We start from the raw sequence: 27,420 nt of genomic DNA on the forward strand, positions 1-27,420 counted from the left end.
AGCGGTCACTGGTGCCGGGGACAGGGCGGGGCTCCCGGGACAGGGCGGGGCTCCCGGGACGGGGCGGGGCTCCCGGGGCGGGGCTCCCGGGGCGGGGCGGGGCTCCCGGGGCGGGGCGGGGCTCCCGGGACAGGGCGGGGCTCCCGGGACAGGGCGGGGCTCCCGGGGCGGGGCGGGGCTCCGCGGCGGCCGGGCCGGTTCCCGCGGGGCGGGCGGGGCAGCGCTCCCCTCACGTCGCGGGGGCGGGGGCGCGGTCCCGGCGGGGCGGGGCGCTGGGCGGGGCGGGCTGCGGGCGGCCGTTGGCGGCGCGGCGCGGCGGGGCAGCCGCTGTCGGGGCGGGCGCACGAACACCCGCGGGGCGGGGGCCGGTAGGCGGCGGCGGCGCGGGCGGGAAGCGGCGGGGCTGCCCCGCCTCCCTTCGGCTCTCCGGCGGCGGCCGGCGTAGGACAATGGAAGAGGCGGCAGCGGCGTTAGCAGCTGCAGCAGCGGCGGCGGCGGGGGGGCCGTGCCCGGCGGACCGACCGGGGGCAGCGGCGGCGGCGCTGAGCGGGGAGAACGAGGCCGAGAGCCGGCAGGGCCCGGCGGAGCGCGACGGGGACGCGGCCCCGCTCAACCTGTTGGACACTTGCGGCGTGTGCGGGCAGCCTATCCAGAGCCGGCGGCCCAAGCTGCTGCCCTGCCTGCACTCGGTGTGCCAGCGCTGCCTGCCGCCGCCGGACCGGTACCTCATGCTGCCCCCCGTCCTGACCTCCGCGGCCGCCGCCGCCCTCAAGGAGCCGCCGCCGGCGGCGCCTCCCTCCTCGCCCGTCTCTTCGCAAGCCTCACCGCTGCACTGCACGCCCAGTAAGTGCCCCTTCTTGCCCGTACCCCCTTTGCCCCTGCCTGGGGGTGCTGCCCCCTCCAGCCCGGAGGCCCGTGGGTCGCGTTGGGGGCACGGGGAGCTGTCGGGACCGGGTGCCGTGGGCGGGTGCGGGTGCCCGGCCGCGGAGCTGCCGGGGCACGGAGCTGTCGGGATGGGAGCTGCTCGCCAGCGCCAAGGCTGGCGGCGGGGTTGTGCTTCGGCTCGGTTTGTTTTAATGGTTATTTTTTAAATTTCCCACCTCGGAGGGAAGGCAGAACTAGCGTGCTTTGCCAGGACCTCTCTCTGTGTGCGGTGGAGAGGGGCGGTGAGAGCCGGCCTCCCGCTCCGGGCCGCGGGAGCGGGGCCGGGCAGCCGTTATCGGGGAGCCGGGAGGCTTTGGCCCCTGGCCGGCGGAAAACCTGAACGGGCTGATAGCAGGGCACAGAGACGTAGCGAGAGCACGCACTCTGTATCCGCGGTGCTTGCAGCGCAGCCGGAGGGGAGTCCTGCAGGTGTCATCCGCCGCGCCTGGGCGGGGACCGGGGCGGCCCAGCAATAATCGCACTCGTCCGGGCCATGGGCAGCCTGCGTGGCTCTGCTGAGGCATTCATGCACCACTTACTCGCTAATTACCGCGCCGGAGGAAGAATGCCGCGAGGAAGTTTTGTTCAGCTCATGCACTGACACAGTAGCCGCTGTCAGTGTGTTTGAAAAGTACATGTCGCTGTAGAAGGTGTGGAATAAACGCCTTCCGTTTGAAACTGCTTTCCTAATGTTTTTGGGTTTTTTTTCCCCTAGCCCTCTTACGCTAGGTCTAATGGATCACTTGATTTTGTTAAAGGCAAAATAGATCACTTGGTTTTGTTTTCGTCTGAGAAAAAAGTGCAAACAAACATCCTGTAGTGGAAGCTGATTGAGGTGTTGGTAAAACTTGTATAGGAAAAAGGAAGTGTGATGGAAGTTGAGCTAATCATAAGTATTAGTGGAGGTTGTACTTGCTGGAATGTGTAGCAAGGGCTCAAGTGAAAAATAGGTAGCTCCAGGTTGACGTTCTTAAGTCCTTTAAGTGGACTTAGGAAAACTTGACCATCCTGCCAGAGTTCTGATCAAAGATTACCACTTTATATAATAAAGTGTTTGCAGCAATTCGTAAAGGAGACACCCCTCTTCAGAGAGGGAAATATTTGGAACAGCTAGAGATTTGCCTCAGAATATCTGAGAAACTCCCAAGTATGTTAACAGGATATGCTGAACTCTTCATCTATGTGAATGCCTGTGTTAGTATATTCACTTAGTCATAATTTTTGCATGTAAAGTCTGTCGTAGTCAGACTGCCTAATCAAAAGTTACAGAGTGGGAAAATCTGTAGGACCCGAAGCTTATATACTTAAGCTTGATTGATTCAGGACGTGTTACTGCTCATACATCTATGAGTAGAAATGGGAAATTATGCATGGGAGGAACAGAAAACACAGACTCTGGAGTATGATGAGATATTTCAAGATGAGATACTTGGAAATAGGAAAGAGGGCATAGATACAAGCTCAGGAGTTTGCAAGAGATTGGAAGTCATGAACTTCCAATTCATTCCCAGATGTTCTATATAAATATAGCAGAAACAGGGATCTGTAGCTGAATGAGAAATGAGGTGCATCATAAGAATTAAAAGATTAGTGCTGTTCAGACATCTGCTTGATAATGAATCACAGCAACAGTGAGTTTGTGGCTCTGTCCCTCCTTTCAATTGTGAGTTGGTTCTGTATGAATGATTTCACAGTACATACTCCTCCTCATTCTACAGATTTGCAGACATACTGTATTTTTGGTGACAGTTATTTTTATCCTGTTGACTTTTCTCCCAAGCTACTTTTATGCTTCCATACTAGAGTTCATTGTCCAGTTGGAAGAAGAAACTCAAACTCACCTTGAGGCATTTTCTATACCTTTACTTGTCCTGTGCTTGTCCTTGTTAAAATGACAGGGACTGTATATTAGCTATCTATGGCCAAACTTGGTGAAGTGCATTGTCTACTTTGTTTTCCAACTGGTACAAAAAAACCTGTGAATTTGAAGTTAGGATTAGGAAAGTATCCACCTGTTATCACCCAAAACTGATTATATAGAGAAAATTTGTTACACGTAGAGGAGTTCTTAAATTCTCACAAGGAGGAAGGACCAAAGTGGTGCAAAACTGTCTCTTCTGGTAATATGTTGTACGAAAGGCTTAGGAGGAATGACATGAAAAAATGAATGGAAGAGTATAATCTTAGAAAGCTGGATAACAAATGACTCTTCTAATGTAAATTATGAAATTGCTGTGACTAAACTGAATAAAGGAAGCTGTTTGTGCTGGAAGGGATGTCCTGAGTAAGGAACACAATAGAATTGCAAATTTTGAAAATGTCCTGAGAGATAAGCAGACAGGCTGCTTATGCACCTATGCTGAGCACTTGAGTTGCACAAAAAGGAGCCTGAAGAAAGATTGGTACAATGGAGTCTGTCTTGAGCAAAAGACAGGATGTGATTTGAAAAGTGCTTCACCAAACCAGCCTTGTGTGTTGTATGGATACTGAAATCAGCTGCGAAACAGGCAGCTAAAGAGGTTGAGCTTCAAGTATAATCTGGAGAGACTTTTTGTCTCCATCAAACTGTTTCCAAGAAGAAACATTTGTTCACTTTAGTGGAATAAAGTGTGCCTTCAACTTCCAGCATATAGATGAGTTTATTTGTTGGCTCTCTTTCTGTGAAGATTCTAACAACTAATTAAGGAGCTGTGAAAGAAAAGACTTCAAGCTTAAAGTGAATTAAGAGTTTAGGAGTTGCTCACTTGAATCCAAGATTCAGTATGGATGACAGCAGACAAGTGGCAAGACATACAGAGGAGTTTCATGTGATAAATGTTAACTATTATTCCTCTTGCAAAGGCAAACTGGTGGAGAGGCCAGTTGGTGTGGATGAATTCTATACTGCCACAGGCACTCAGTTTTAAAGTAGAATAACTTCTATAGAAAAGAAAACCTGGAGTTTCTGATTTCTCTACCATTCCTGAAGTTGGAGGTGTTAAAGAATCATCAGTGTGTCAGACACCAGTGCTTTTAGCACTGGAGAGTTCACTGCTTTCTGAATGTTCAGCAGTAGTTTATTTGCTGTAGGTGATAATTTTGGTGTTGCACTGCCAAAAAATGGTTTGTCAGACAGAACATTATGGACAGCAGGGAGTGCTGCAAGAGCAGTTCTGTAAATGTGACACTGGCTTGTGAGCAAGTGTCTACAGCCACCTCTACTAACTGTTTGGCTAAGTTCATATGGGTTTTCTTTTAGTTTCTCAAATGACCATTCTTTACTGTCTAGTTGTGGGTTACAACTGGAGCATACACAAGAAATGCTGCTATTAGAAGTCTGCAATTTGCCCAGATTTTGTCTGGGCTGCACTTCAGTGAGTAACCTGTAAGAGTGGTGTTTGTAACATGCAGAGCCTCATGGAACTCTTCTGGAATTTTCAAATGTGATATAGGTACGTGAAAGCTGCAAAGTTAGAGATTGAAATTCAGTCCCTTCTCAAAACTTTTAAAGTTGCAAGTAGCCTTGTTTGTTCTTTGTCATAAATCTGTACGTGAAATGGACTTGGAACTGGTGTGGGGGAAATGCTTGTGAATGGAGTGTCATAGCAAAGTTTTATGCAGCTATCACAATGAAATCTTACTAATGCCCTTGCCAAAATAGTAAAGGGAAGTATTTTTTTTCTGTAACTCGTCTATAGCAAACCTGCTAGCAAACAAATTTAAATGAAGCTGTTAGAAGCATTTAATATTTGGACAATCCCACTATCTAAATTCTTGAGGAGTGTCTGCACTAACATTTTAAATATACTCAATACATGCTGTTAAATAAGGAATAAATACTTCAGAGTTACTAAACAAGGATTCAGAGGTGTTCCTGTTTCAGGTTATTATTTTCCAGAGATATTTACTTGTCAATACAGTTTGAAGTTCTCTAATGATGCAATGAAGACCTTACCCTTGACATCCCCTCACATATGTGTGTGGCATCTGCTTTTCTATGATGTCCCACAGGCAGTCCTTTTACAGATAGGCTCAAATGCTTTCAGCTTCTCATCTGATCTTTACATCTGGACTTTATTGGTGTCATTGCTTCATTTGACCTTGAAAATACAGCTTTTGACATCAACTTAAATTTTGTTACTTGTTTCTTTAGTTACTTACCTCCTTTAGTTGGATAATTATTGGGATCCTTATTAGTTAGTTTGAAGGATATAATAGCTTCATTTGAGGTTTCTTGTGGTGAAGTTCAATTTTTCTTCCATGTCTTGGTAGTCTAAGAAGACTTTAAATTCTTTTTCTAAATCTGCTGCTACAAATTATCATTTCCATTTAGTCCTTGATATTGCCACTTGCTCCAAGTGGCTTTTCTCCATCTTTGCCATTACAAAGAGCCCATATTTTGTTTGTGTGCTATACACTCACACTTTCACAGGCATGGTTGCATCATCTTGTTTCTGTTTTGGTGCATCAAGAAGTGAATTTTTTAATCTCCAACTTAAGGAGATTTGAGAGTGCTAATATTTTGAAATGTTATATTTTATATATATGTTGATATTTTGTATGTTATAGGAATACATATAGGAAAGACATGTCTAGTGTTCATTCTGTTTTGGATTTGTGCTTATTTTGATTTGAAAATTCCCAGAGCCCCAGATATTGCATATGTGAAATTAATTTAGCACTGTTACAGGTGAAATACAATGTTATTGTTTTGGTAGCCCGTAACGTTTTTAACCTCTTGGTGAAAAAAACAACTAGTAGAAGCTTAAAATATTAATATAAATATTAATGGAGAAAGTTCTTATTTTTCTAGTTGTAGTACCCTTCTTTTGGAGACAAGTATGCTCTCGAGATATATGTCATGGGATATGATGCTTACTGTACAAGTGTAATTTGAAGTAGGGATATATTTGCCAAAAGTTACTGCTTTCTCTTCTACCAGGAATTCCATAAAAATCTGGAGGCATGCCTGTACAGCCTTTATTAAGGCAGGCAACTGCATGTTGTGGAAATTAGCTTGAATCATGCTTGCCCTGATATATGATTAATGTAAGTATGTAATAGATGCTCATTGTTTTATGTATGCAGAGGAGTATTTCTAGGCTAGTTTGGGTGCATTTATGTTCTTGCTTCTTTCACCCATAGAAAGTGGGAGATTGAAAAGCTGAAGCCATCAGGAACATCAGATGAGTGGTAAAACAACTGCAGTTGCCAAGTTCGTTCCAGTTGGAAGCCTTAGAGAAATTAGGCTGTACAAGTTATCAGAGAAATTAGGCTGTACAAGTTATCAAAATAGGTGTATCATTGTGTGAAACTTCTTTTCAGACAAAGATTTCTATCCTCAGAGGCCAACCTAGCTCTGTTTCAATACAAAATCAGCTAATTATGTCTCTGGTAAGCAACTAGTTTTAGCACTGGAAAGGAATTGTAAATCATAAGGTGAAAGGATCATAAGGAAAGCAAATATACTAATGTATTAAAAATTCTCAGGTGTGTCTAACTGAAAATGAATTGGGTTGTTTTAATGCTTATAGTAGGGATATCTCTTAAGAAAATATCTTGTCTGAAGAGCAAGGGAAAATAGTGGTGCATATGTTCATGAAGAGGCAAGTGGAAGAATGTTTTTGTGGGCTGGTTTATTCCTAGGAAAAATGTTCTGAAGAACTACTCAGTTATGCAGCAGATCTGCTCAATTCCATGAGTGCTACAAAGTGACCACATTCTCTCAACTTCACCCAGTTTGGTAAATCTGAGAAAGAAATTTTGTTGCAACTCTTGATTCTGAATGTAGTATTGTTAAAGAAACTTGTCTTTTGTACAGGTAAATCTTTATGCCAGTATTGCGTGTGTTTGCTGTAGGAGGAATTTCCATATTATTTAGTGGAATTTCCCAGTAACAGTGAACTTGCAAAGCTGGTATTTTGCACCTGATCTAAAAACAAGCCAGGGGAATACCAAAAGGAACTTTAGGTGAATTCTAAATAGGACTGTATTTCAGGATGAGTAAGAGACTAGATTAAAAAATCCATTATTTCTGAAATTGGAAATTCAGGCTTTTAAAAGGTTTTTGCAGCAAAATTATATACTTTAATACAGTAGTACAGTGGTTTGACCTTGGATGGATGCCAGATGCCCACCAATTGGCAAATTTAAAAGGACACAGAAAAAATGGTTTCATAAAAAATTGATGCTTTTAAATTGATGCAATGGTGATGCTTTTAAAATTTACCTCAGCAATTAGGTAGCTATGGAGTTGTGTATGTTTAAAGTAGGTGCTTGCAGTTCAAATGTGCTTTGAAGGCATCAGTGCCATAGTTGAACTGCCCAAATCTATTTTTTCACCTGCTGGCCAGAGGGTATGTGTAAAACTCTTTCTTTGCCTTCAAAGAAAGGATGAAACAGTTGTGTAAAGTAAGTAAGAAAATGACACATTTTTTACCAGGAAACAGTCTTGTAAAGTCAGCTATGAAACTGAAGGTTGAACCCAGGAATGTCCCTAATTAGTTGATACTGTGTCTCCAGTGATTCAAGGAAATGCTTATCTGAAGCTTTTATGTGGGACAAAATTGCACATTACCTTACATACATTACTAACGTGATAGAGGACTGATGTGAAACCAGGTTTCTAGTTATTTTTGAAGTTTATCAGTGGGCTATGGGAAAAAGATGACAGTAAGCAAGGCTCAGCTCTTTGAACTGCACTCATGGGTTTTGAGGGCCCTTGTTTGTAACGTGGATTTGGGTCATGGAGACATCCTCATTTCAAAAAAGAAATCTGGTGCTAAATCCTGTGTAAATGGGAGTACATGGACAGGGGAGCTGAGCCTTTTGAATGCAGAAAGATTTCTGCTTCTGATTAATAACTAAGTTGCCACAGGCAACTTTCTATTAAAATGGAGAGTTTCCCTTTCAACTGTAGTCCCTCAAGTGAATATAGTTTGAATTTGAATAAAATAAGACTGTAGTGCAAATACCCTTTGAACTAAAATGATTGCCTAATTTGAAAAGTGACTGTATAATTTTCCCAGTGAGCTAACACATCTGTCTGGACTGTAGCTCATAAAAAAGAAACAGGGCTATTTTAACATAGATGCTGACTTGGAAACCCCCCCTGTATTTTCTAGGATGCCTACATGAGGTCAGAAAGCATTTAATAAAACTTACTTGATTGGCTTCATTTGTTTGAGTGTGGTCAGGGATGTGTGGAGCTGAAGTTTGCTGAACTAATGCTCTGATCCCGCCCTCACACAAGTTCATGTTGGGAACCTGCAGTGCCAGGGTACTTGTAACACTGATGCTCTTAGGGGAGGGAATGCTGGCAGCTGCACAGGGAATGAGTAGGTGGAAAGGAAGAGGGAGAGAGCTGCAGCACTGCTGGGACTGGAGAATGAGACATTTTAAAGTGGGAGCAAGGTTCTAATTTTAAATGCAAGGTGCAGTGCCTTGACAAAACAGCCCAGCACCAACAAGTCTGTTACTAGAAATAAGCAGTATGCAAAATTGTCCTGAACAGCAGAAGTGTGAATTGAAACACTTTTTTTTTTTTCTATCATGGACTTAGCTTTAAAATGAGTAAAGTAGTTGCTGAAATAATGTAGGAGTGTCAATTACATGCCCTTGTCACCAGCTGGTTTAGGAAGGGGTAGCAGCTTTGAATCTTCTTTGCCTTTGGAAAAACTTTTGGTGATTTGTAACTATTGTTTTCAACAGTTTTCAAGTAAAAGTTGGAATTCATAGCATTGCCCAGCTGACAGTAGAACAGAAAACCATTTTAGTCTGGTGGTAGTGGAACAGAACAGCACAGCCTTGCAGGAATAGGTAAAGGATGTAACTTAGGCAAACAGAAGTCACGCAAAAGGCAAGTGGGATGCCGGCTCAGCTCTGCAAGGCTGACAAAGCAGAAGTTACAGAAAACAATGATATTGTGCTTACTCAAAAGTGGAGGTCTGTGGCTGCATTTCTCTTCACAGAGAAAAGCAAAGCACAACTTCCCAAGGATATTTCTGGGATCCACCATGCTCAGCCTTGGCTGTGAACTCCGCCGAGTCGCAGGGTCTGGGTTCTTCAGCCCAGGCTACCGCCAATGTTGGATTCACCACTTATGTGAAAACAGGGCAACCCTGATGAAGGGGAGAGAATGATGAGGAGGACTCCATGGCTATCAGAAGGCTAATTAATTACTTTATTATACCATATTATCCTGTACTATGTTACACTACATCTAAACTGAAGCTGCAGAAGCACTCTACTCAACTGCATGGAATCTCATGAGTGTCAGCCAACAGTCCTGACACACACACGTGGATTCAGTTGGTCAATGAATCAAAACACTCACAACAGAATCCCATCAAGCAAATTCCTTCAGGTAAATAGTCTTCCTCAATGCATTCCACTTGTTCCAAAGCACAGGGGCACAGTTAATGAGATAAGAATTGTTTTTCCTTTCTCTGAGGTTCAGAGAATGGGAATCCCAGAAATATCCTTGGGAAGTTGTGCCTTGCTTTTCTCTGTGAAGAGAAATGTGGCCACAGGGGTCGAGGAACAGCCACCTCAAAAGGACACTGAACATTGAGGGCCACTGAAAAAGACCCCCAAAGAACCCTGTAAGGACTCCCAATAAGGGGTGTGACTGTGTCAAATAAAGTAATACATAAACATCAAGTATGGGGGGATAGCTAATGAATATGCCACCAGTGTGTATGATGAGAACCTGTTGGCTCAGGGAACTTGCTTGGAGTAAAGATCCTCCAAGGGACCAGTGCACTGCAGTAAAGAGTGCCTGCTTTGTAATACTTAAAACTTGTTGAATAGTTTCTATCTGGCTGGTTTCAGTATCACAGCCCCAAAGTGATAAATTATGGTAGCAGGCAACTCATCAGTTGGACACAGATAAAGACACTCTGTTTAGCAGACAAGCTTTGTTGAATGAAAGTAGAGCTGTAAAATGATGGGTAGTGTCCCATAGCAGGACCTCAGAAATGGCTGGGAACTTTGAAACTCTGGGAGTATTGTACGTCTGAATTATATTTATCTCTTCTGTGTGTTTACAGATTCCTACCTTTTCTTGCTTAAGCAGTTGGTTTTCAGCACTCAATAGTTCTTTTCCTTATTTGCTTTTGTCTTGTTTAGGGGCTTTTCACACATTAGCAGCTATTGTTCTCACTTGTTTTAGCTTATGGGCTGGTTGTTGAGCTTACTAACTACAGACTGCTTGACCTTCAATTGTTCAGTTTTATCTTCCCTTTGGGAGTAGGGACTGTGAGGGTATAACCCACTGGTTAGCATATATTGGAAATCACTAAACTTAGAGTACTTAGATTGTTTAGTTTAATCAACTGTTAAAGGAACTTTATCTCCTATAGAAGTTTCTAAAGTTTTCTTCAGTCCCTTCTCTGTGCAAGAAATTCAAAGAGCTCATGTGTTAAATGTTGTCTGAGTAAGTATTACCTCAAAATAGATACATAAAATTTTTCCTTGGATAAGCATAGCTGGTGTTCAGATAGAGCTGCTAGCATCTCTGGACTCCCATACAGATAAACTTTCTTCAAATATTGCACTCCAAGTTGTTAAATAGAATGTTTATTTTCTGCTTCATAGCAAAGGCAGAGTCCAGTCTTGTGAAAGAGTGTTCAGAGGTTTCTGGAATGGAGCATGCAGGAGGACCTGTGGTCTTCCTTCATCTAACAGTGAATTTTAAACAAAAAACCAAAAGAAAATACTCTTATGTTTGTCGTAACTCCTATCTGTACCAAAACAATGACTTGCAAGTATTGCTTCTATCACTCAGTAAACAAGTATTTGATATATAGACTGTTGGCACAGGCACCTTCAATAAAATTGTGTGCATCTTGATGGATTGTGCAGGGAGATGGCACTCGTGCCTTTTGCTTTTCAGAAATGGCCTTATAGCTGGACTAGATACAAGTTAGAAGCAAAGCCATGATTTGTGGTGGATCATGTGTCTTCTAGATTATTATCACAGCCATTGACACTCAACAGGGCCAAGGAGCTCTCCTCAAAAGAATGATTTTAGAAGCTGTTTTGGCAAAATGAAGATGACTTTGTTTATGGGTATCCCAAATGGATATCCATAAACCAGCTCTTCCACCCTTTGTGCAAGAGCTGAATGTAGTCTGGATTCTTTAAGAAGCTAAATGCTAATCTTACATCTTTTAAAAGGCCATTTGGCAACAGCATTATTGTATTGTTTTCCAATCTGATTGTATTGTGTGGGCTTTTTTCCTTTTCCCTGCTCCCAGTTCCATTGAGATGAGGTCAGATTTAAAATGGTTTCTTTGGCTGCCTTTTTTAACTGATCTAAATTTTTGAGAATATAGTGTAGATGTTGTAAGCTGCAGGATGTCTGGCTTCAAACTTTTGCCAGAATCACTGTTGTTCTGGCTTAAAGTTGTGTCTGCTTGGTTTTGCTTTTCATTTGTCATTATGCCAGACAAGTAGGTAAGGAACCACAATGCCATGGTGGAACCCTTGTGATTATTCCTTTAAAATTAAGAAGGAATAGAAGTACAGTCCTAGTTCATTCCCAAGCTGCTGTTGGATGCCAAGTGTAGTATTTCCACAACTTCATTAGCAATCCGTTGAGGCAGTGTGGTGCAAGAAGATGGAAAGAGATTGAGTGAGTGAAGAACAGAAGATCTATAAATGGCACATATGAGGACCAGTTTTGGTGGAAGATGAATTTTCTTAAGCTTTGTTCTTTGTGCCAAGAGTGTCATGCTGGGAGAGCTCCTTTGAATGAGTTCTTTAGTTCTGAGAAAGTGGAGGAAACCATAGGAATACTAGATTGCTTCAGTGGATGTGGATGTTAATTCACATCAGCCAACAGGCTCTGGCTCATGGCTCAGTTACCTACTGCAGGTTACAACAACAGAAGGAGATACACCATGGGAACATAAGCACTATCACTGCTGGCTCTGTAACCTGCTGTTTTCTGGAAACTGTAGGGCAGCTGTTAGAAATCCCTGTTGTTCTTATTTGATCCATTAGTTCATCTCTTCAACCCAGAAGGAATATGGTTTTTTAGTTACATTCAGTAATTTTCATATTAATACAGTGTCAGAGGAGATGATAACGCTGCTTCTTAATTAATGCTGGTTCTTGCCTGCGGCATAGCCATGTGTGAATCTCACAATGCATATATTGCTCCAGCTTGGTACTCTTAAAACTGTGTGGGAGCTGGGAAAAGCTGGGCACCTTGCTTTTTGAACCCTTACAGTGGTGCTGTGGCATATTGGACACATGTAAGAGAAGAATATAAAGTGAGCTGGCTTTTTATTCCTGACCATCCACATCCAAAAGTGCAATCCCTGTAAGCTACAGTATACTTGGAGGATGTTCTTCTCTTTTAATGACTAGTTTTAGAATATCAGAGGAATTTTTGCAATTGAAGTGGATGCCCAGTAGTGGATAAGAGTACTATATAATTACTGGAAAGAAGTGGATGTTTTTAAGGTGTAGTTCATCTGACCAAGGGTAAACATCAGCTTTAACAAGGAGACCACTCATGACCTATTACCTATATCTGCAGTGAAGGGAACTTCATGTAATGTTTAGATGAATCCTGTTAAAGGTACTAAAACTTGGCCACACTGCAAAGAAACGTTATTAAATTTTCAGGTGTAAAGTTCTATTCTGTGGAATCAGCATAATAAATCAGTATTAGTTTTGTGCTGCCATTAAGAGTTGCTTTTTCATAGATGCAAAAATACTGCCTGTAGACAAACTTTATTGTTGAACAGCTTTTCAATATAATGTAGTCAGAATCGGCTGGATTTGGGAGTCTTGGGTTTTATTACTTAAATGCATTAAATGACTTGGAACTTTACTTTTTTATTCCATTAATAATGTCTTGCACAGCACTCAGACTTATCTGATATAAACTGCAGGAAATAGGTATCTTTATTTTTTTCTCTTACTGGAGTGGGAATTTTCATCAAATATTTTTGGTACTTTTCATAGCCTCTGTCCCTGTCCAACAGCAAGCTTTAAAAAATAAAACTAGAAAATTTTAAAATACTGCCAGGTCAAAATATTTGTTATAGAACAGATTTAATTGCCACACTGATTCAAAATGTACCTTTAAAAATACTCTGAATTTATTGATAAATACATAAATTCCTCTTTTTTTGCTGTTGGGTATGTAAGTGTTGGCCAGTGTACTTGGATGGTAAATGTGCTATTACTGTAGTGTTGTTGAAGAATATATTGAAGAGACATTAATTAATAAAAAATCTCTTCTTAGTAACAATCAGCCCTTTTTTTCTCTCTACCCTCTCACCAAACAAAATAACCCAAATAAAGGCAGAGCCTATTATTTTAGACCAACGTATTATTTCTATGTTGTTTTAAACATCCATTCCCTGCACAAATACTTTACGGATAAAGTTGATGGAATGTTCCAATACATTTTGCGTCACTGTTATCTGTATTTTGAGATAGTTTGAAGGAAGCATAACAAGAGGTCTTGATGACTTCTGAACTCTGTCCTTGAGGAGAACCTCAAAATAAATATCCATGTAGCAGAAAATGGGCAGATGCCATGAACACTGCAGTTAACAGGTTGATGGCTCTGAATATGGACACTTCAGCATTTTAAACCAAGTTTTCCTTTGGACCTACAGACTCCAGTTTGTTAGAGTGCAAAGATCTGTGTGCCTCAGTTGTGTTCTCCAGCAGGAATTTAAGATCACAGTATCAAAAGTACATGGCATAGAATAGGCAGGTAAGTTGAAATTCATCTGTCTGAACTAAAATATCTTCTGCCATTGCTGAATTTTTGGGATGCCTGTGATATTTTAAAAGGGCAGGTAAATGTACTGCACAATCCACAGGAGCCTATTTCCTTCTGGAATATAGCTGGAAGCCAGGCAGGATATTACCTTCAAATTAGGTATGTCTGTTTAGGCACCTGAATTGCTCCCCTGAGGCTGGTGGCTGGGAAACTGAGGGCCAAGAGGGTAGTTTGCCAAGTCTCTTAGGTAGTTTCCAGTTTCTGAGTGGTGAACATACTGAGAATGGAAGCAGGCTGGTGAGGAACAGGTTGCAAGGATGCATCTGAGCAGTTGAAAAAGAGAGGGAGTAGCATGAGCTAGTCAAAGGCCTTGAGTTGGATTATCACAAAGGCCTTGAGTTGGATTATCACTTATTATAATATATATATAATATATATTATAATGTTTGGATGACATTTATAGTGAAATACTCTGAGTAAAGCCTGTTACCCACTGTTGTTCCCACTACTGCTTCTAATTCGGTTCCCTTAATATGATCCTGATTCTTAGAAGTTATTTTTTGAGGCTTTTTTTACCTTCACATCTGCTCAGTGTTGATGGGAATATTAAGGTAGCTGGGGCTAAACAGAAGAAGTGGGCCAAACACTCAAGAGTGTCACATGTTGGAGTGTAGTTTCCATCCTTTCAACAAAGAATTAAAAAGAACTAACTCTTCCAGTGCCTGAGAAGGGCTTGGTTCTTTGGGTTGGGACTGGCTCTTGCTGTCCAAATTACATTCTGCTAACCTGCTATTTTTATAGCTAGGATTTCTGGGAATAAATGCACTGTACTGCCCCTGCTGAACTAACAGCTGGTGGTAGATGAGAACTCAAAAAGATGAAGACCATAGTATGAAATGTAGTGCTCCAAAGAAATTATTAGTAGTATTGTGCTGTAAGGCAGGGTCCATCTTCATACCAGAGGTTCTGACAGCAAATATTTTTTATCCCAGTCATATTTTTTTTTAATTAATTATAACATGTTAACATGCTGCTATTTATGGAGAAAGGTACTAATTTCCTTGTTCCAGAAACACATGGATACAATGGACTTGAGCACTGTTGGCAAGATCCAAGAGTATCTGCAAAATGATATTTCAGTAGAATGTATAAATCTAAACAGCATTAAGCCCACTTTTAAAATTAAATACTTGGCTAATCAGAGAAAATAATGCAAGAGTATGACAGAATCTTAAACATCCTTGCATGTTATATGTCTGAATTCATTACATATCATTTGGAAATACTTGACAATTTCAGGACTGGAAAGAATGTATTTTAATTTTGATGAAAGAAATGCTCATCACAGTCCGCAGTGACAATTGGCTTGTTGGCAGATTCTGCATCATCGTTTAAGCACGTTCATTGCAAGACAGTGAGACTTTTTGTTCATCATCTTGTACTTAAACATTGTCCATCCCACAATAACAATGTTTTCTTTTGTTAGCACTGTGACACTCCTTATAATTGTGTTGTTAAAGAAAATTCATTGGACAGCTTTGGATGTGAATGTAAACTCTGCCACCAGAATTTCTTAAGGTATTCAGAAGTGGCTGGAGAGTCAATCCTTGCAAAATTTACAAATTTTGAAGTCTAATACATGCTATCTAAAATGTTTGAAGATTGGGCATGTATAGCAAAAACAATGAACCATTTCACAGAGCAGCTGAAATATTTTAATTCAGCTCTGCAGTGCTTTCCAAGAAAGTCAATGTACTGCAGCATAAAAACTGGCCTGTAACACTCTTCCAGAGGGGGGATTACAGCTAATAGTTTTTGTCTGGTTTTAATTTATTTGCATTTTAAAGGATTTAAATTAATTTAAATTAACAATTAATTAATTTTAATTTTAATAAACTTTTTGCTAGATTGGTGGTGGGTTAGAATGTTTATGTCTTGGCAGTAGGTGCCAATTTTTCCTTGAGATGTGCCTGCTTATTGGTTTAACCTATCTCCCCTCTACTAGCAGCAGCAGGCTGTCACAACTAGATGGAAGCAGCTTTTTCTGGAACAAACTGGTTTGAAGAAGTTGCCAATTTTGCAGCACCAGTAGTGGCTTAATGAGAAGCAAGAGGAAAGCAGTAATTATTTATAAATTGATTCAGACATTATTTCACAAGATACTGCCTCTCAAATGAAGTTTTCTAAGTGTTTGTTCTTAACTGGGAAACATGACCTGTGTAAATATAACCTGCTTATCCTCAAACCCATGCATTTTAATGAAAAGGCTTGCAAGTATTAATGGTATCTATAGAAAGAGCAAGAGGAGAAAAGAATCTGTAGCTCACAGTAAAAACACTCTTAATTTTCTGTGTAGTTATGTTAAAAATCTTATAGCTGGTGCTGCCTTCAATCTCTGACATACCTTTTATTAGTTTTAATTAGCATGTCCATGTTTTAAACATTTTAACTGGATGTGTAACTTGCTGTTAATATTTTTTTGTTCTGAAATCTGTATGGTTAGAATTTCAACCAAAACATCTGTAAAACTGGGAAAGATTGCTGTACAAAACTCTAATTATTTATTCTGTAATGACTGTGTCGTTGCAGGTAAAATTGCCAGTTGCTTCTGAGCACTCTATTTAATAAAGAGAGCTCTCTTTCAGAAAACTAGTGGGTTTTTTGACTGATTTAATCTGAAGAAAGGGAACTATTAAATCCTCCTTTTTTTAGTAAAGCACTTTGCATCTACTAACAAAAATACCCTCTTGGATCTACAAATGATCATCCAGTGGCTTTATTAAATTGGCTCTGAAACGTGTTTGCAACAGTGAAGACGCAAATGAGTCAAAACTGGGGCAAAGCAGAGCAGTCTCCTCCTGTTGTCTCAGGATGCTTCAGTGGTCTTGAATGCACTCCCAGGAAATTGAGTTTGGAGTTGGAAATAATACTGTATAACCTATAAATCCATTCTACTGAATGGCATGAGATGCCCTTGTGGATGCAGCATGTAACTTGTGAAGAAGACTAAGACTAAGATTTTTCATACCTAAAATGCAGTTTGGCATTCCTTGAAAGAGGTGCATGTGTTATGAGCATGTAGAGAGTGGGGGAAAACACTCTCGTTTCCTGGCACAGCCCCATTGAATCAATATTGCAGTCCCTAATCCAGCCCAGTGCATGGCAGCACAAATCTTTGTTCTCACAGGATAGAAATGAGCGAGCAAGTGAGCCAGCATTGCTACTTTAGTTAGCATTGTGGTGTCCTGGCCTGGTTCAAGCAGAATCTGAATGTGACATTCCACAACTGCTTGGTTTTTGTAAGAATGCTGCTCACAAGGGTGGAGGTCTTTTCTTTTACTCCTACTTAAGAGCCACAAGGGCTTGATCCAGCTCCTTTTACAGCTGAAAAAACAATGCTCCTGATGCTAAGATCCAGCTATTGAGATGTGCCTCTGCCCAAATTAGGGGTCAAACAAGATCATACGCTGAAGTCCATAATACAGATTTTATTGAACATGGAATGTCAGGGAGAAAGGTAGAAAGAAATGGAAAAGAGAGCAGAAAGAGAGATCAGATAATCACCACCTATAGATCCAGTGGTGTCTTTTTGATCCTTCTTCACCCTGGGCTTCTCTTGCTAGTGGTATTCTCCAGGTGTTCTCACTATTCATACATATTAGCAAAGAAACAAATTACTGCTCATTGGCTACACAGTGCTACTATTCTATTGGTCAATTCCCTTGTTTCTAATGCTAATTAGTCCTTGTACTCCTTGTACTCCTCCTCTTTGTTTGAGTTGGTGGTCTGTTTGAGTTGGTGGTCGATCTCCCCCCCGCCCCCCACTGGAATTGCATTTTACCAAGCCCGAGCTGATTTCAGTACAGTTGCTGAGTTGGCTTTCCTTGTGGCCCATAAATTCTGCAGTTGTGTGACAAATTCTTCTCCCCCAGCTTTGTTAACCTCCCCCTAGATCTCAGATAACACTCAGACAACAGCACCCCTTTATCTTATCTCAGGTTCCTGCTGTGGTGGCTTATCTTACAGTCCAAGTTTCAGGCACTTTCAGGTGGCCTCAGTGGTTGGTAGTGGTCACAGATTTCAGCTTTTCCAGAGCTTGGGGTGATCTTTCTTTGGCCAGTGATCTGCATACCAGCAGTTGCTTCTTTACACATATTTCCCCAGTGGGAATTTTTGTTGGGATGCATTACCCAGAATGAGCTAACCATGTCTCACCTCTGCCAGGCCTGGAGATAGCACTGTCCTGTCACTCCATTCTGTGCTTATCTCATGGCAAAGTCAACCTGGGGCTGTGACAATGTTTGAGACGGGGAAACTGTGTTAACTCCTTACACCTGGAACAAAGGAGTAGCTAAAAATGTGGGATCTGCTCACTCACCATCCTCAAAATTATAGTGATGATGGTTATGAAACTCCTCCCAACTTAAGTAATATGTTTTCACCTCCTTGTGTTTGCTCCATTACAGAGAAATAAGAATCTTATAGAATTACTTTGACTAATAGAAAACCTGATACTTGAGGTTTTTTGGTTAAATTCACCATCCTGAGGTTGACTTAATCTGGGTTAAAACTGATTTGTATAGCAGTCATCAACTCAGGATTATAACAAAAGCCAGTTTACCTTCACACAGTGGCAGAAGAAACCCTGGACATAAGGCTAGACAGCATAAGGAATTCTAGAAAAGAAAATTCATGAAGACTTTGGGAGTTTTAGGCAATTTTTCCTTTTCCCCCACCATTTTCCCATGTCACACTAGAAATTCTAAATGATTTCTTGAATAGGTAGTAGGCAATATTCTGTTGGTGAAAAGGCATGTGAAATATTTGGTTTGTCTTGATATGCTTCCTAATTTCTTGCCTCCCCTTCCTTGTCTTCCATACTTTAAACTCAAGCTGACTTACAAACCCTGGTTAATGCTGATCTTGTTCAGTGGCTCCAGGTTTCATCTTCAGGGGTGGTGTTGTCCTCTTCCCATCCTTGTGCTGCTTCTCATGTTTCTTCACTGCAGTCATTAGTGCATTTGGGCAGTGAGGCAGAGCAGGGGATGAAAGTAAAGCTTGGGAGAGCAGGAGAAATAAATCCATGCCTGAACTGGTTTGCCAGTCTCATTCTGTGTATATACCCATCTTCCAAATGCATGCAAAGACCAGCTCAAGACACCTGTGTTGACCTTGATAAAAGGAGCAGAACATCATGATGCCTGACTTGTCCAAGTAAGGGAACAATGTGTTTTAAAGAAGTAGATTAAATAATGAATAAGTAGGCACACAGGATGCTCCATGTGGCTGGAACCAATGGATAAACAGATAATAAGGAATACAGTGGGTTTTGTGGTAGCTACATAACAAGAGGCAACAGTGAATTGTTGAATTGTTAAATTGAATTCTTAAGAGAAATTCAAGGAAAGGTCACCTGTAACTCTGCGGGAATACAATCACCAGAGACCCCTTCACAGGTGTTTTGTAGGAACACAAAAGGACTACTCTTACTAAGATGTAGATGCATGCAAATTAGTTCTAGAAAAAGTGATGTATTAGCCAGGAAGTACACAGTAATCAATATTTATGATCATAATGGAATAAATACATTTTTTGTAAAGTTTCGTGACACATCAGAGTAGAGGAAATAACCTCTGTTCATCCAGTGTGCTGCACTAAAGAATGCCTGCTTTTTTTAGTACTTTAAATTGTGTTAGAAAGTTTCCTTCCTAGCTTATTTTGGTATCAACCCAGAGCACTCTGCTTTGTCAGGATCAAGAATGAACAGGGAGAGGGTGGTTTGTAATTGGTGGTGTTGAAAAATGTAAAAAATAGTCTTTTTTGGAAAATGTGTAGCTTGAGTATTAGGAGATGTGTTCACTCTTGACTGTAAATTGATTTGCTTAATTACAGGAGAAATTCAGTACTTGCAGTTCTGCTAGCTACTTGACTTACCAGAACTGAATTTCTCAATTATCCTTGCAGATGATGATATAAAAAATGTTACAAAAGTTGTAGCCAAAAAATGGAATTTGTATATCAAAGGAAACTGCACAAATGTGTATTGAAATGCAGACTGGTAAAATGGCACTTGGAGTAAAACCAGGCTTAACATCATAGCTGTTCAGATGAAAGTGAAATGCCTTCAGAAATCAAGTGAAAAACTGCTTGCTGATTTTCCAGAATAAGAATTGCTTTAGTAAAATGGGTGGACTTTTATTACAGCACTGCTTTATACTGAGTTGCCAGTTAAATCTTGAGCATCTGTTGGAAGAATCTTATGAAAAAGTTACCTAAATCTTGTATGAAGCAATTAGAGTAAGGAATTAAGTTCTTCTGCAGAAAGTGAAATATTTAATAGTTTCTGTACTTTTACATTTTATTGTAAAAATGAAACAGAAACTGCTTTAAGCCCACACTGGTTTAGTTAAATATGCCAGTGGTGAGTTATATACTGATATTGAATTCATTGAGTTAAACAGGTTAAACAGATCTTTTTTAAGGCCCTAAATTTATGTTTCCTCACAAATGGGAGCTGAAGGTCTAGAATCTGTGTCAGTGTAGACTTGCATGACTGTTCTACTGTAGGCTTTTTGCATGTGACTTCCATGTCCTAAGTGATTATTTCAGCCTAACTTAGTTTCAATTGCTTCCTTTTTTGGTTGTAATGACTACAGTAATTTTCTTCAAGCAAGATATCAGTGCCTAGCATTTAGAGATTTTTCTTGGATGTTAAAAACAAGCCTTAGTTCTAATAGGACATTTTTATTTTCTGCAGCTAGAAAAGTTTCTGCTTAAAAATCTTTTCCATTTCTACCTAATCTACTCACAGCTCAACCCCAAGTTTTGAACTTTACTTTGTCCTTTCCATTCTGTTGAAAAGACTAATTGTTTAACCCTTTGTGTTACTGGCTCTCAGCTTTCTTCAACCCGGAGCCTAACTATGTTTCTGTCTTAGAATTGTACCCCATTGTGTCTTGCAGAGGAGAGGAGGGAGAGAGCCCTGCTTATTTATTCCTAAGTTTTTATTACTTTCCCTTTCTTTATGTGAATGTAGTCATGATATTAATACAGGTCAATTCTTCCTCTCTACGAGTGACCTCATTAAATTTGAATGTACTGCATTTGTGTTCTCATGTGACATGGATCAAGGTCAGTCACGTCACACTGCTGGCGTGTTTGTGTGTGTGTGTGTGTAATACCACTCAGTGTCCCTTATTAATATTCCACACTAATAAGTGTTTACTTTAATCCATTCTACAGCAACAAATTGTCAACGGGAATATGTTCCCTTTATAGTAAAATAATTATTTCTTTATAAGATTAAGGCACATTCCTTATGGCATTGAAACAAGAAAGTGTTTGACCTTGGGTGATGGAATATGTCAACAAGTAAATGTTACTTCAGTGATAAATGAGAATTTTATTTTTCTTACACCTTATTGACAGGAAAGTAGTATAACATCCTTTCAAAATTATTTATCCTTGCAAGTTGTCTTTAAAATTATTTAATATATCTTAGTTTGTGCAAGCATAATCAGATTTTCTTTTTTCCCCCCAGTCGGTGTTATCCGCTGTCCAATTTGTGGTCAGGAATGTGCAGAGAGACACATCATAGATAACTTTTTTGTGAAGGATACCACAGAGGTTCCCAGTAGCACAGTAGAGAAATCAAATCAGGTAAGTGCATTACCATGTAATCAAGTTAACACCTTTTGGACATGTGTGCATATCCTTGGCTTCTTGCTGTGTGGCCTTTTTGCTCTTCATATGCAGACAGAACTTCAACTACTTAAGACATCACATGGGGTAGCCACTCTAGAAAATCAGTTAAAATGTATGAAAATGCATGTGAATAAGGTGGTTATGTTACCCTATACTATTTTTAATTGTTGATGTTAGTTTGCATCTTAATAGCAAAAGATAAAAGTAAGCAATAGGCATTAGAATGGGAATTTCTGTACTTTGGACAGGGTACTTGAAGCACTCTTTGAAGCAAAGATTTGAATAACCCTACACCAGGAGATCTAAATGGACTTTATCACATTACTGACAAAACATGGTGTTAAATAGCTGGAGTCCTATTGCCAAGGAAGAGGCTCAAAATGCTAATTGGGGAGAATGGTATATTGTAAGGGTTTCTTGTTTGTTTTCCTTATATAGGCTGCCTCTTCTTCCTTGTACAGTCAAGTAATAGCCATCTCATAAAAGTTGCTTATCTGAAAAAACAGTAATATTGGGGGGGGGTTTCAGGAGGCAAGCACTAGCTAGGGTGGAAGCAATACCAAACAGTCACATCTGTGTAGGATCACAGTTGAACAATCTCTGTTAGCAAAACAGAGATTGCTGCATGTCTTCATTTTTAGCTAGTAAGGGAGTATCTCATGCATCTCTTTACTCAAGGACATTTTATTAAACTCCAGGAAGTTACTGTAAATAATCCAACCTCTTTGTAGGTTGCTGCATTCTTCATAAGAATAATACAGTAAGGTTGCTGTATCAGTGTAGCTTGCATTCCAACTCATGCCCTAATATTTGGATGGTGGTCTCCTTTTATTTTCAAAATGCCTCTTTTTCACTTTCCCATTTTAGGGGGGACAGTATCATTGGCTCTTGAGCTGTTTGTTTCAGGGGCAGTGTCTTAGAGGTCCTTTGTTGTGCCTTCTGCTCCTTTCAAGGCTTAGCTGGAATTTGTGCTTGTGTGGGAACAGCCACATCTCTTGGGAGCAGATGGCAGGAGCCAGTCAGGTTTGTGGTTCCCACTCACTGGCTATTGAAGGAATAAGTGGTGTCATAATTTCGGAGGAACAGAACTTGTGTCTTGCAGGCCATTAAACCGTTCAGATTTTAAGGAATTTTGAAACTGGATTTCTGAGAAATATTAGACCTTACCAGAAACTGAGCTGTGATTTGCTGGAAGTACAAGCTGTGTTCTTGCAATGTAGGACTGTTTGAACTTGGCTTTTTTTTGGATTTGGCAAGGGGAAATGTTTGGTTTTTGTTTGTCCCCTGGGAATTGCAGGATAATATCTGAGTTTTGCAGATGGGTGTGAGATTTACATAGTCTCTCAATACTGTACCAGTAAGATTGATAAAATGAGTAGTCCCTGTTGAAAATTTGACCATAACTTTTATAGTGACTTTGAAATTAGGAAGAGAAGCAAGATAGCAAATAATGTTATGCAGAAGCAGTCCTAAATATTTGGGGGTTTTTTTTGAGAGGGTGGGAGTGTCCCATAGCCTCTGCTTAGTTATATAACAAGTCTTTGAAGATACTGCTTTGGGGAGTGGTGATAGAAATGGATTTTTTTTTCCCTTGGGAGTAGTAACCAATTTTTTGAAGTCTCTGATGTCCCCCTCTTTCCCCTCACAATATTTTTTTTGGTTCCTGTGAAAGTTAAGTGGAGAATTCCATTCACTGAGTGGTGTGAGCATTTGTCAGGGAGGTTCTTGAAAGCATTTGTGTTTCCTTCAGATCCTTTCTAGACTTTGCTCTTACTCTTCCATTTCATATTTGTTTCTCCCTCTCCCTGAGGAAGAGAGGGGAGGAAACCCCTGCTCTCACAAAGCAGCAGGTTTGCACTTTGAAAGCAAGTCTGTTCTGCAGCTAAGGTCCTTGGCTGAACTCAGCACACTTTCTTTAGCAGTTGAAGGCAGACCAGCAGACTCTGCTGAACCAGCAGAATAGGACATTCATGTGCTTTTTTGCTGACTTTTTTCTAAAAAAATGGAGCTAGATGTTTTGTTAGATGCCTGCTAACTGAGTGTGGAACTTACCTCTTGGAAATGAATGATGTGCAGCTTTCCTCATTTGAATAGATTTATTTTGGTATGATAATGAAAGTTTTTTTACATTCATTTGTACCTTGACATAAGAAAAAAACCTACACTGTTCTGTAAATGTCTCTGTTGTGGAACAGCAAAGTTAAATCAATAATAGTTAAATTGATTAGTGTACTGTCCAGGGGGGAATATTATGAGGTTTAAGGATGATACAGCCTTCTAATCAGCCTGTCTTGTTTTGTCTTTGAAGGAGCAAAGAGAAATGCAAGAAAATTTTTTCATTAGCATAGAGATCAGAGAAATTAAAGTAGAAAAGATACACTTGCAGGAAATACTGCATCAGAGGTGATCCAAATTCTATCCAAAACTGTGGCTATTTTGTAGGATTTTTTTCTACTGAGATAGTTGTTTTGTCTTAAGTAGTTTTAGAGCTTTATTTGAATCATTAAGAAATTAGAATGGGAAGCAAGGCAAGGGTTTTGTGCAAATATTGTTTTGGCTTAGAACCACTGGTCTGTATCTATGATTAGCCTTTTATGTGTGTTGGCAGGAAGAACTGTTTTATTTCAATCCAAAAGAGACTGCAAAAGACCTTTTGCAAATGAAATGTTTGATTGTTTCAGATTCAAAATAGTACTAATGCTACAGCAGTTTTTAGCATGCTGAATTAAAACTGCAGGAGTGAATGGCATATCATGGAGCCTGGCATTGTGGGAAGAGAGAAATAAGTGGAACCCATGAAAGTTCTGTCCATCAATCTATAATCATGTTTATCTTACCTGAGCCTGATTTGGGCAGTTCAGTACAGAGCTGGCATAGCTGTGCTTTCTAGCAATTTCTGCTGAAAACTTCAGGAGCACAAGAAGTGAGCATGAAGAAAGAATAGAACTTGAATTCCCTAGTACACGTTCCACAAGAGCTTTCCTGGGTAGCATTAAAGGTTTTGTGCTGACTATTAGCATAGGAAACTTTGCAAAGTAAAAGAAACTCACAGGAAATGCAGTAATTGTGTAGGTTGTGGGCAGCTAGTAAATACTTTGAAAGAGCAGATGCTTTATAATTTTTTTTTCACATTTTGATTTATTGATAGACTTGGCAAAATTACCGGCTTCTGAAGAGAAGTTTGAAAAAAAAATTTATACTTCATTCATAAGAGTGAGCAGAAAGGGGCTTCAGACCTAAGAGATGTTGCTGAAGCAAGTGCTAGATTTGAATCAGACTAAAGGGTGGACAAGTGAGGGAAATTTAGGGACATCAGCAGAGGAATATGGTGTATGCAAACCCATGAAAATAAAAATGAGAAATGTGAGATTGATGCAAGAGAGAGGACCTTAGTGATAATATGGGAGTTGGTGCAGCATATTGAGCCTCTAGAGCATTTTAGTCTAGGTTCTAATTCTCACAGCTCCTGTGTCCAAAACAGAATGTGTGCAAAAATATTTTTGATGGTAAGAATAACATTTTGTATCTTTACCAGTTACTGACCTGACAGTTTAAAATATTGTACTAGGAAAGAACAGCTGGGTTTTATGTGAGATGTGGAAATTGTGATAAATGGATATGATTTGTGCTAACTAAATTGTAACAATATCAATATTTTAGAAAATAATTGTTATAAAATAATAAAGGAAAAGTATATGTGATTAATGTTACAAAGCAGATGGGCCCCTTTGGCTGATGTGAAAAACAGGATACAGGATGTAGTATTAAGATAAGCAAGATCCCAAAACAGAAACGGCCTTGGGATGAGCAAAGCTGGGACAATTCCAGGTATGGAATCTTAAATTGTGGTTTTATCTGTCAAATAATAAGGCTTATTTGGAATATAATGCTTACTTATATAACACAGAGCTTAGTGTGCATGTGCAACCTGCCAGGTTATTCAGAGGGCAGCGAGGAAGATGATGAGCCTTCCTCTGGAAAGACCACCAAAAAGCCAGGAGACCCCCTAGCAACAATGGAGCATGTGCTATGCAGTGCAGTGATGTAGAGTTCAAGAATTGAAAATAGGAGGAGATTTATGGAAAATTATTGATGGATATGTATTAGCGTACAGTATAGAAGTGTAGTTTGGATTCCTTTGTTTCCTACATGAGGCAGAGTGAGAAGCCCTCCCCGTACCCCAATGGGTGTTGCTTATGCTTTATATGAACCTTTAACATACCACATTTTTGTATATGCTTGATTATATTTTATATACTTGATTGTATTCATTTATATAAAATTGCTGTTCAATTAAAACTGTTGCTAGATTCAATTTTGTTGTTTATTTATTAGACATATAGAACTTCATTCATAACAGGAATTTAGTAACAAGGTATCAGCTTAGATCTGATACTAGATCAAGTTATTAGGAAAGCAAGTCTGACTGCCAGAGGTGATTAATAGGGAGAATTTAGAACAATAAGTTTCTTTAAGTTTGTATGGTGCCAGGGGAACCACTGTGTGTGTTTATTATGCTTAAACAGTTAATGAAAGCTGGACCTGTGACCAAAACATCTCTGAAAGCCAGTGGTTTATGTAGGTAGGTGATAGGCTCAGGAAGAGTCAAAATATGCTCATGTATGCTTTGAAGTGATGTGGATATTGATGGGATGGTGGGGTAAGAAGGATTTCATGCATTTTGAGCTGTCAGTACATGGGTCATGTTGGGAATTACTTATAGTCTCTGTCTTCAGTAATTTTTTTTATGTGCCAGGAGATAGTTGTGTCACTATTGGGATCAGTGAGTTTTGGATCCAGTGGGGGAAAGCATTGCATCTCATTTACACTGGTGAAATTTGGAGTTCACTGAATATTCATCTGGACTACTTTGCTCTCTTCCTTTGAAACCTTTGCTTGATTATTTAATCTCTTTAATACTCAGAGTGTGTTTAATTGGAAGAGTGGTTACTTATTACAGGAGCTGAGAAAACAGGTCTATTACCACAGCTCTTGCAAGTAAATGTGTTTTTTCTGCCATAAAAGCTTGTGTATTTTCTTAAAATAGTACTTACCTGCAACATGCTGAGTAATTTCTGCTTTCATTAAATTTGACTGAAGGCTGAATGAACACTTCCTGGGGTTATAAATACTAGAACTTGTAACTGAATTAAATGTAATTACAAGGAAAACTCAATTAAAAATAAATGTCTGTCTGACTAGAATAAAGGCTTCTAGGTTAACTAGGGAGAGTTTTCTTTGAAATCACTGAAACACTGCTTGTGTGAGTCACAAAAATGAGAATGAGTTTTAGGTTTTGTAAGTGCATAACAAATATTTGCAGTAATGATACTTCCATGTGTTTTAGCTGTATGGCTTAATGTAATAACTAGGAATTCTAGCACAATCCACCCTATATCTGAAAATGCATATTTCAAATCAGGAGTGGATAGGAGCAAATCTGATGCTATCCAGAAGGCATTGCTGTTTTGACAGCCTGAGTTATGATGTCTATGGAAAGCTTTAAAAATCTGTCTCCTGTCCACGTGGTGAATTTGAAGAGTATAAAGGTGGGATATATATTTTTGATACTACAAAGGAGGAGTTTGGATTTTTTTGGCAGCGCCTGATGATTGGTTGTTGAATCACAATTTTCATCTCATTCCACATACAGCAGGTCAAAGGAGTTAAAAAACTCAACTAAGAAAGAAAATAGATGAAGCTCTTGGGAATCTAGGGAGAATTAGTAACTTCAAACATTCTTTGAACTTACCTAAATGTCCTGGCATGTTCATCTGCCTGATTTTGCTAAAGGTGATGTGGAAAAGGTGTTGCAGGGAGTTTGGTTGGTTGGTTTTGCTTTTAATTTGGTTCCTGCCTCTTTCTCTCTTTCTCTCTTTCTTAGAGAATGCCTGAAAGACCTTTCTGTTCTTTTTCTCTGCTTATTTTGTTTTTAGGGCTGTTTTTTTTTTACACTAGAAAATCAAATATCCAGTATGTAACTCTTCAATCTGATTTTCAAAAACATGTCTGGGTATCTGGGGGCACAGCACAATCTCACCTCTCTGGCCACAAGACTGATG

At 40.0% G+C, this 27,420-nt stretch overlaps 1 protein-coding gene across 1 annotated transcript in view; it reads left to right on the forward strand.

The window, feature by feature from the left end:
* The first annotated feature begins 449 nt into the window (after window positions 1-449).
* Window positions 450-27,420, forward strand: part of TRIM24 (tripartite motif containing 24) — a 54,411-nt gene continuing 27,440 nt past the window's right edge. Inside the window, exons 1-2 of the mRNA XM_058022549.1 lie at window positions 450-843; window positions 21,195-21,313. Coding sequence (XP_057878532.1) covers window positions 450-843; window positions 21,195-21,313 — 513 coding nt within the window. The remainder of the gene's footprint in view (window positions 844-21,194; window positions 21,314-27,420) is intronic.

This window comes from Melospiza georgiana, chromosome 4, assembly GCF_028018845.1.
Source record: "Melospiza georgiana isolate bMelGeo1 chromosome 4, bMelGeo1.pri, whole genome shotgun sequence".
NCBI lineage: Eukaryota > Metazoa > Chordata > Aves > Passeriformes > Passerellidae > Melospiza > Melospiza georgiana.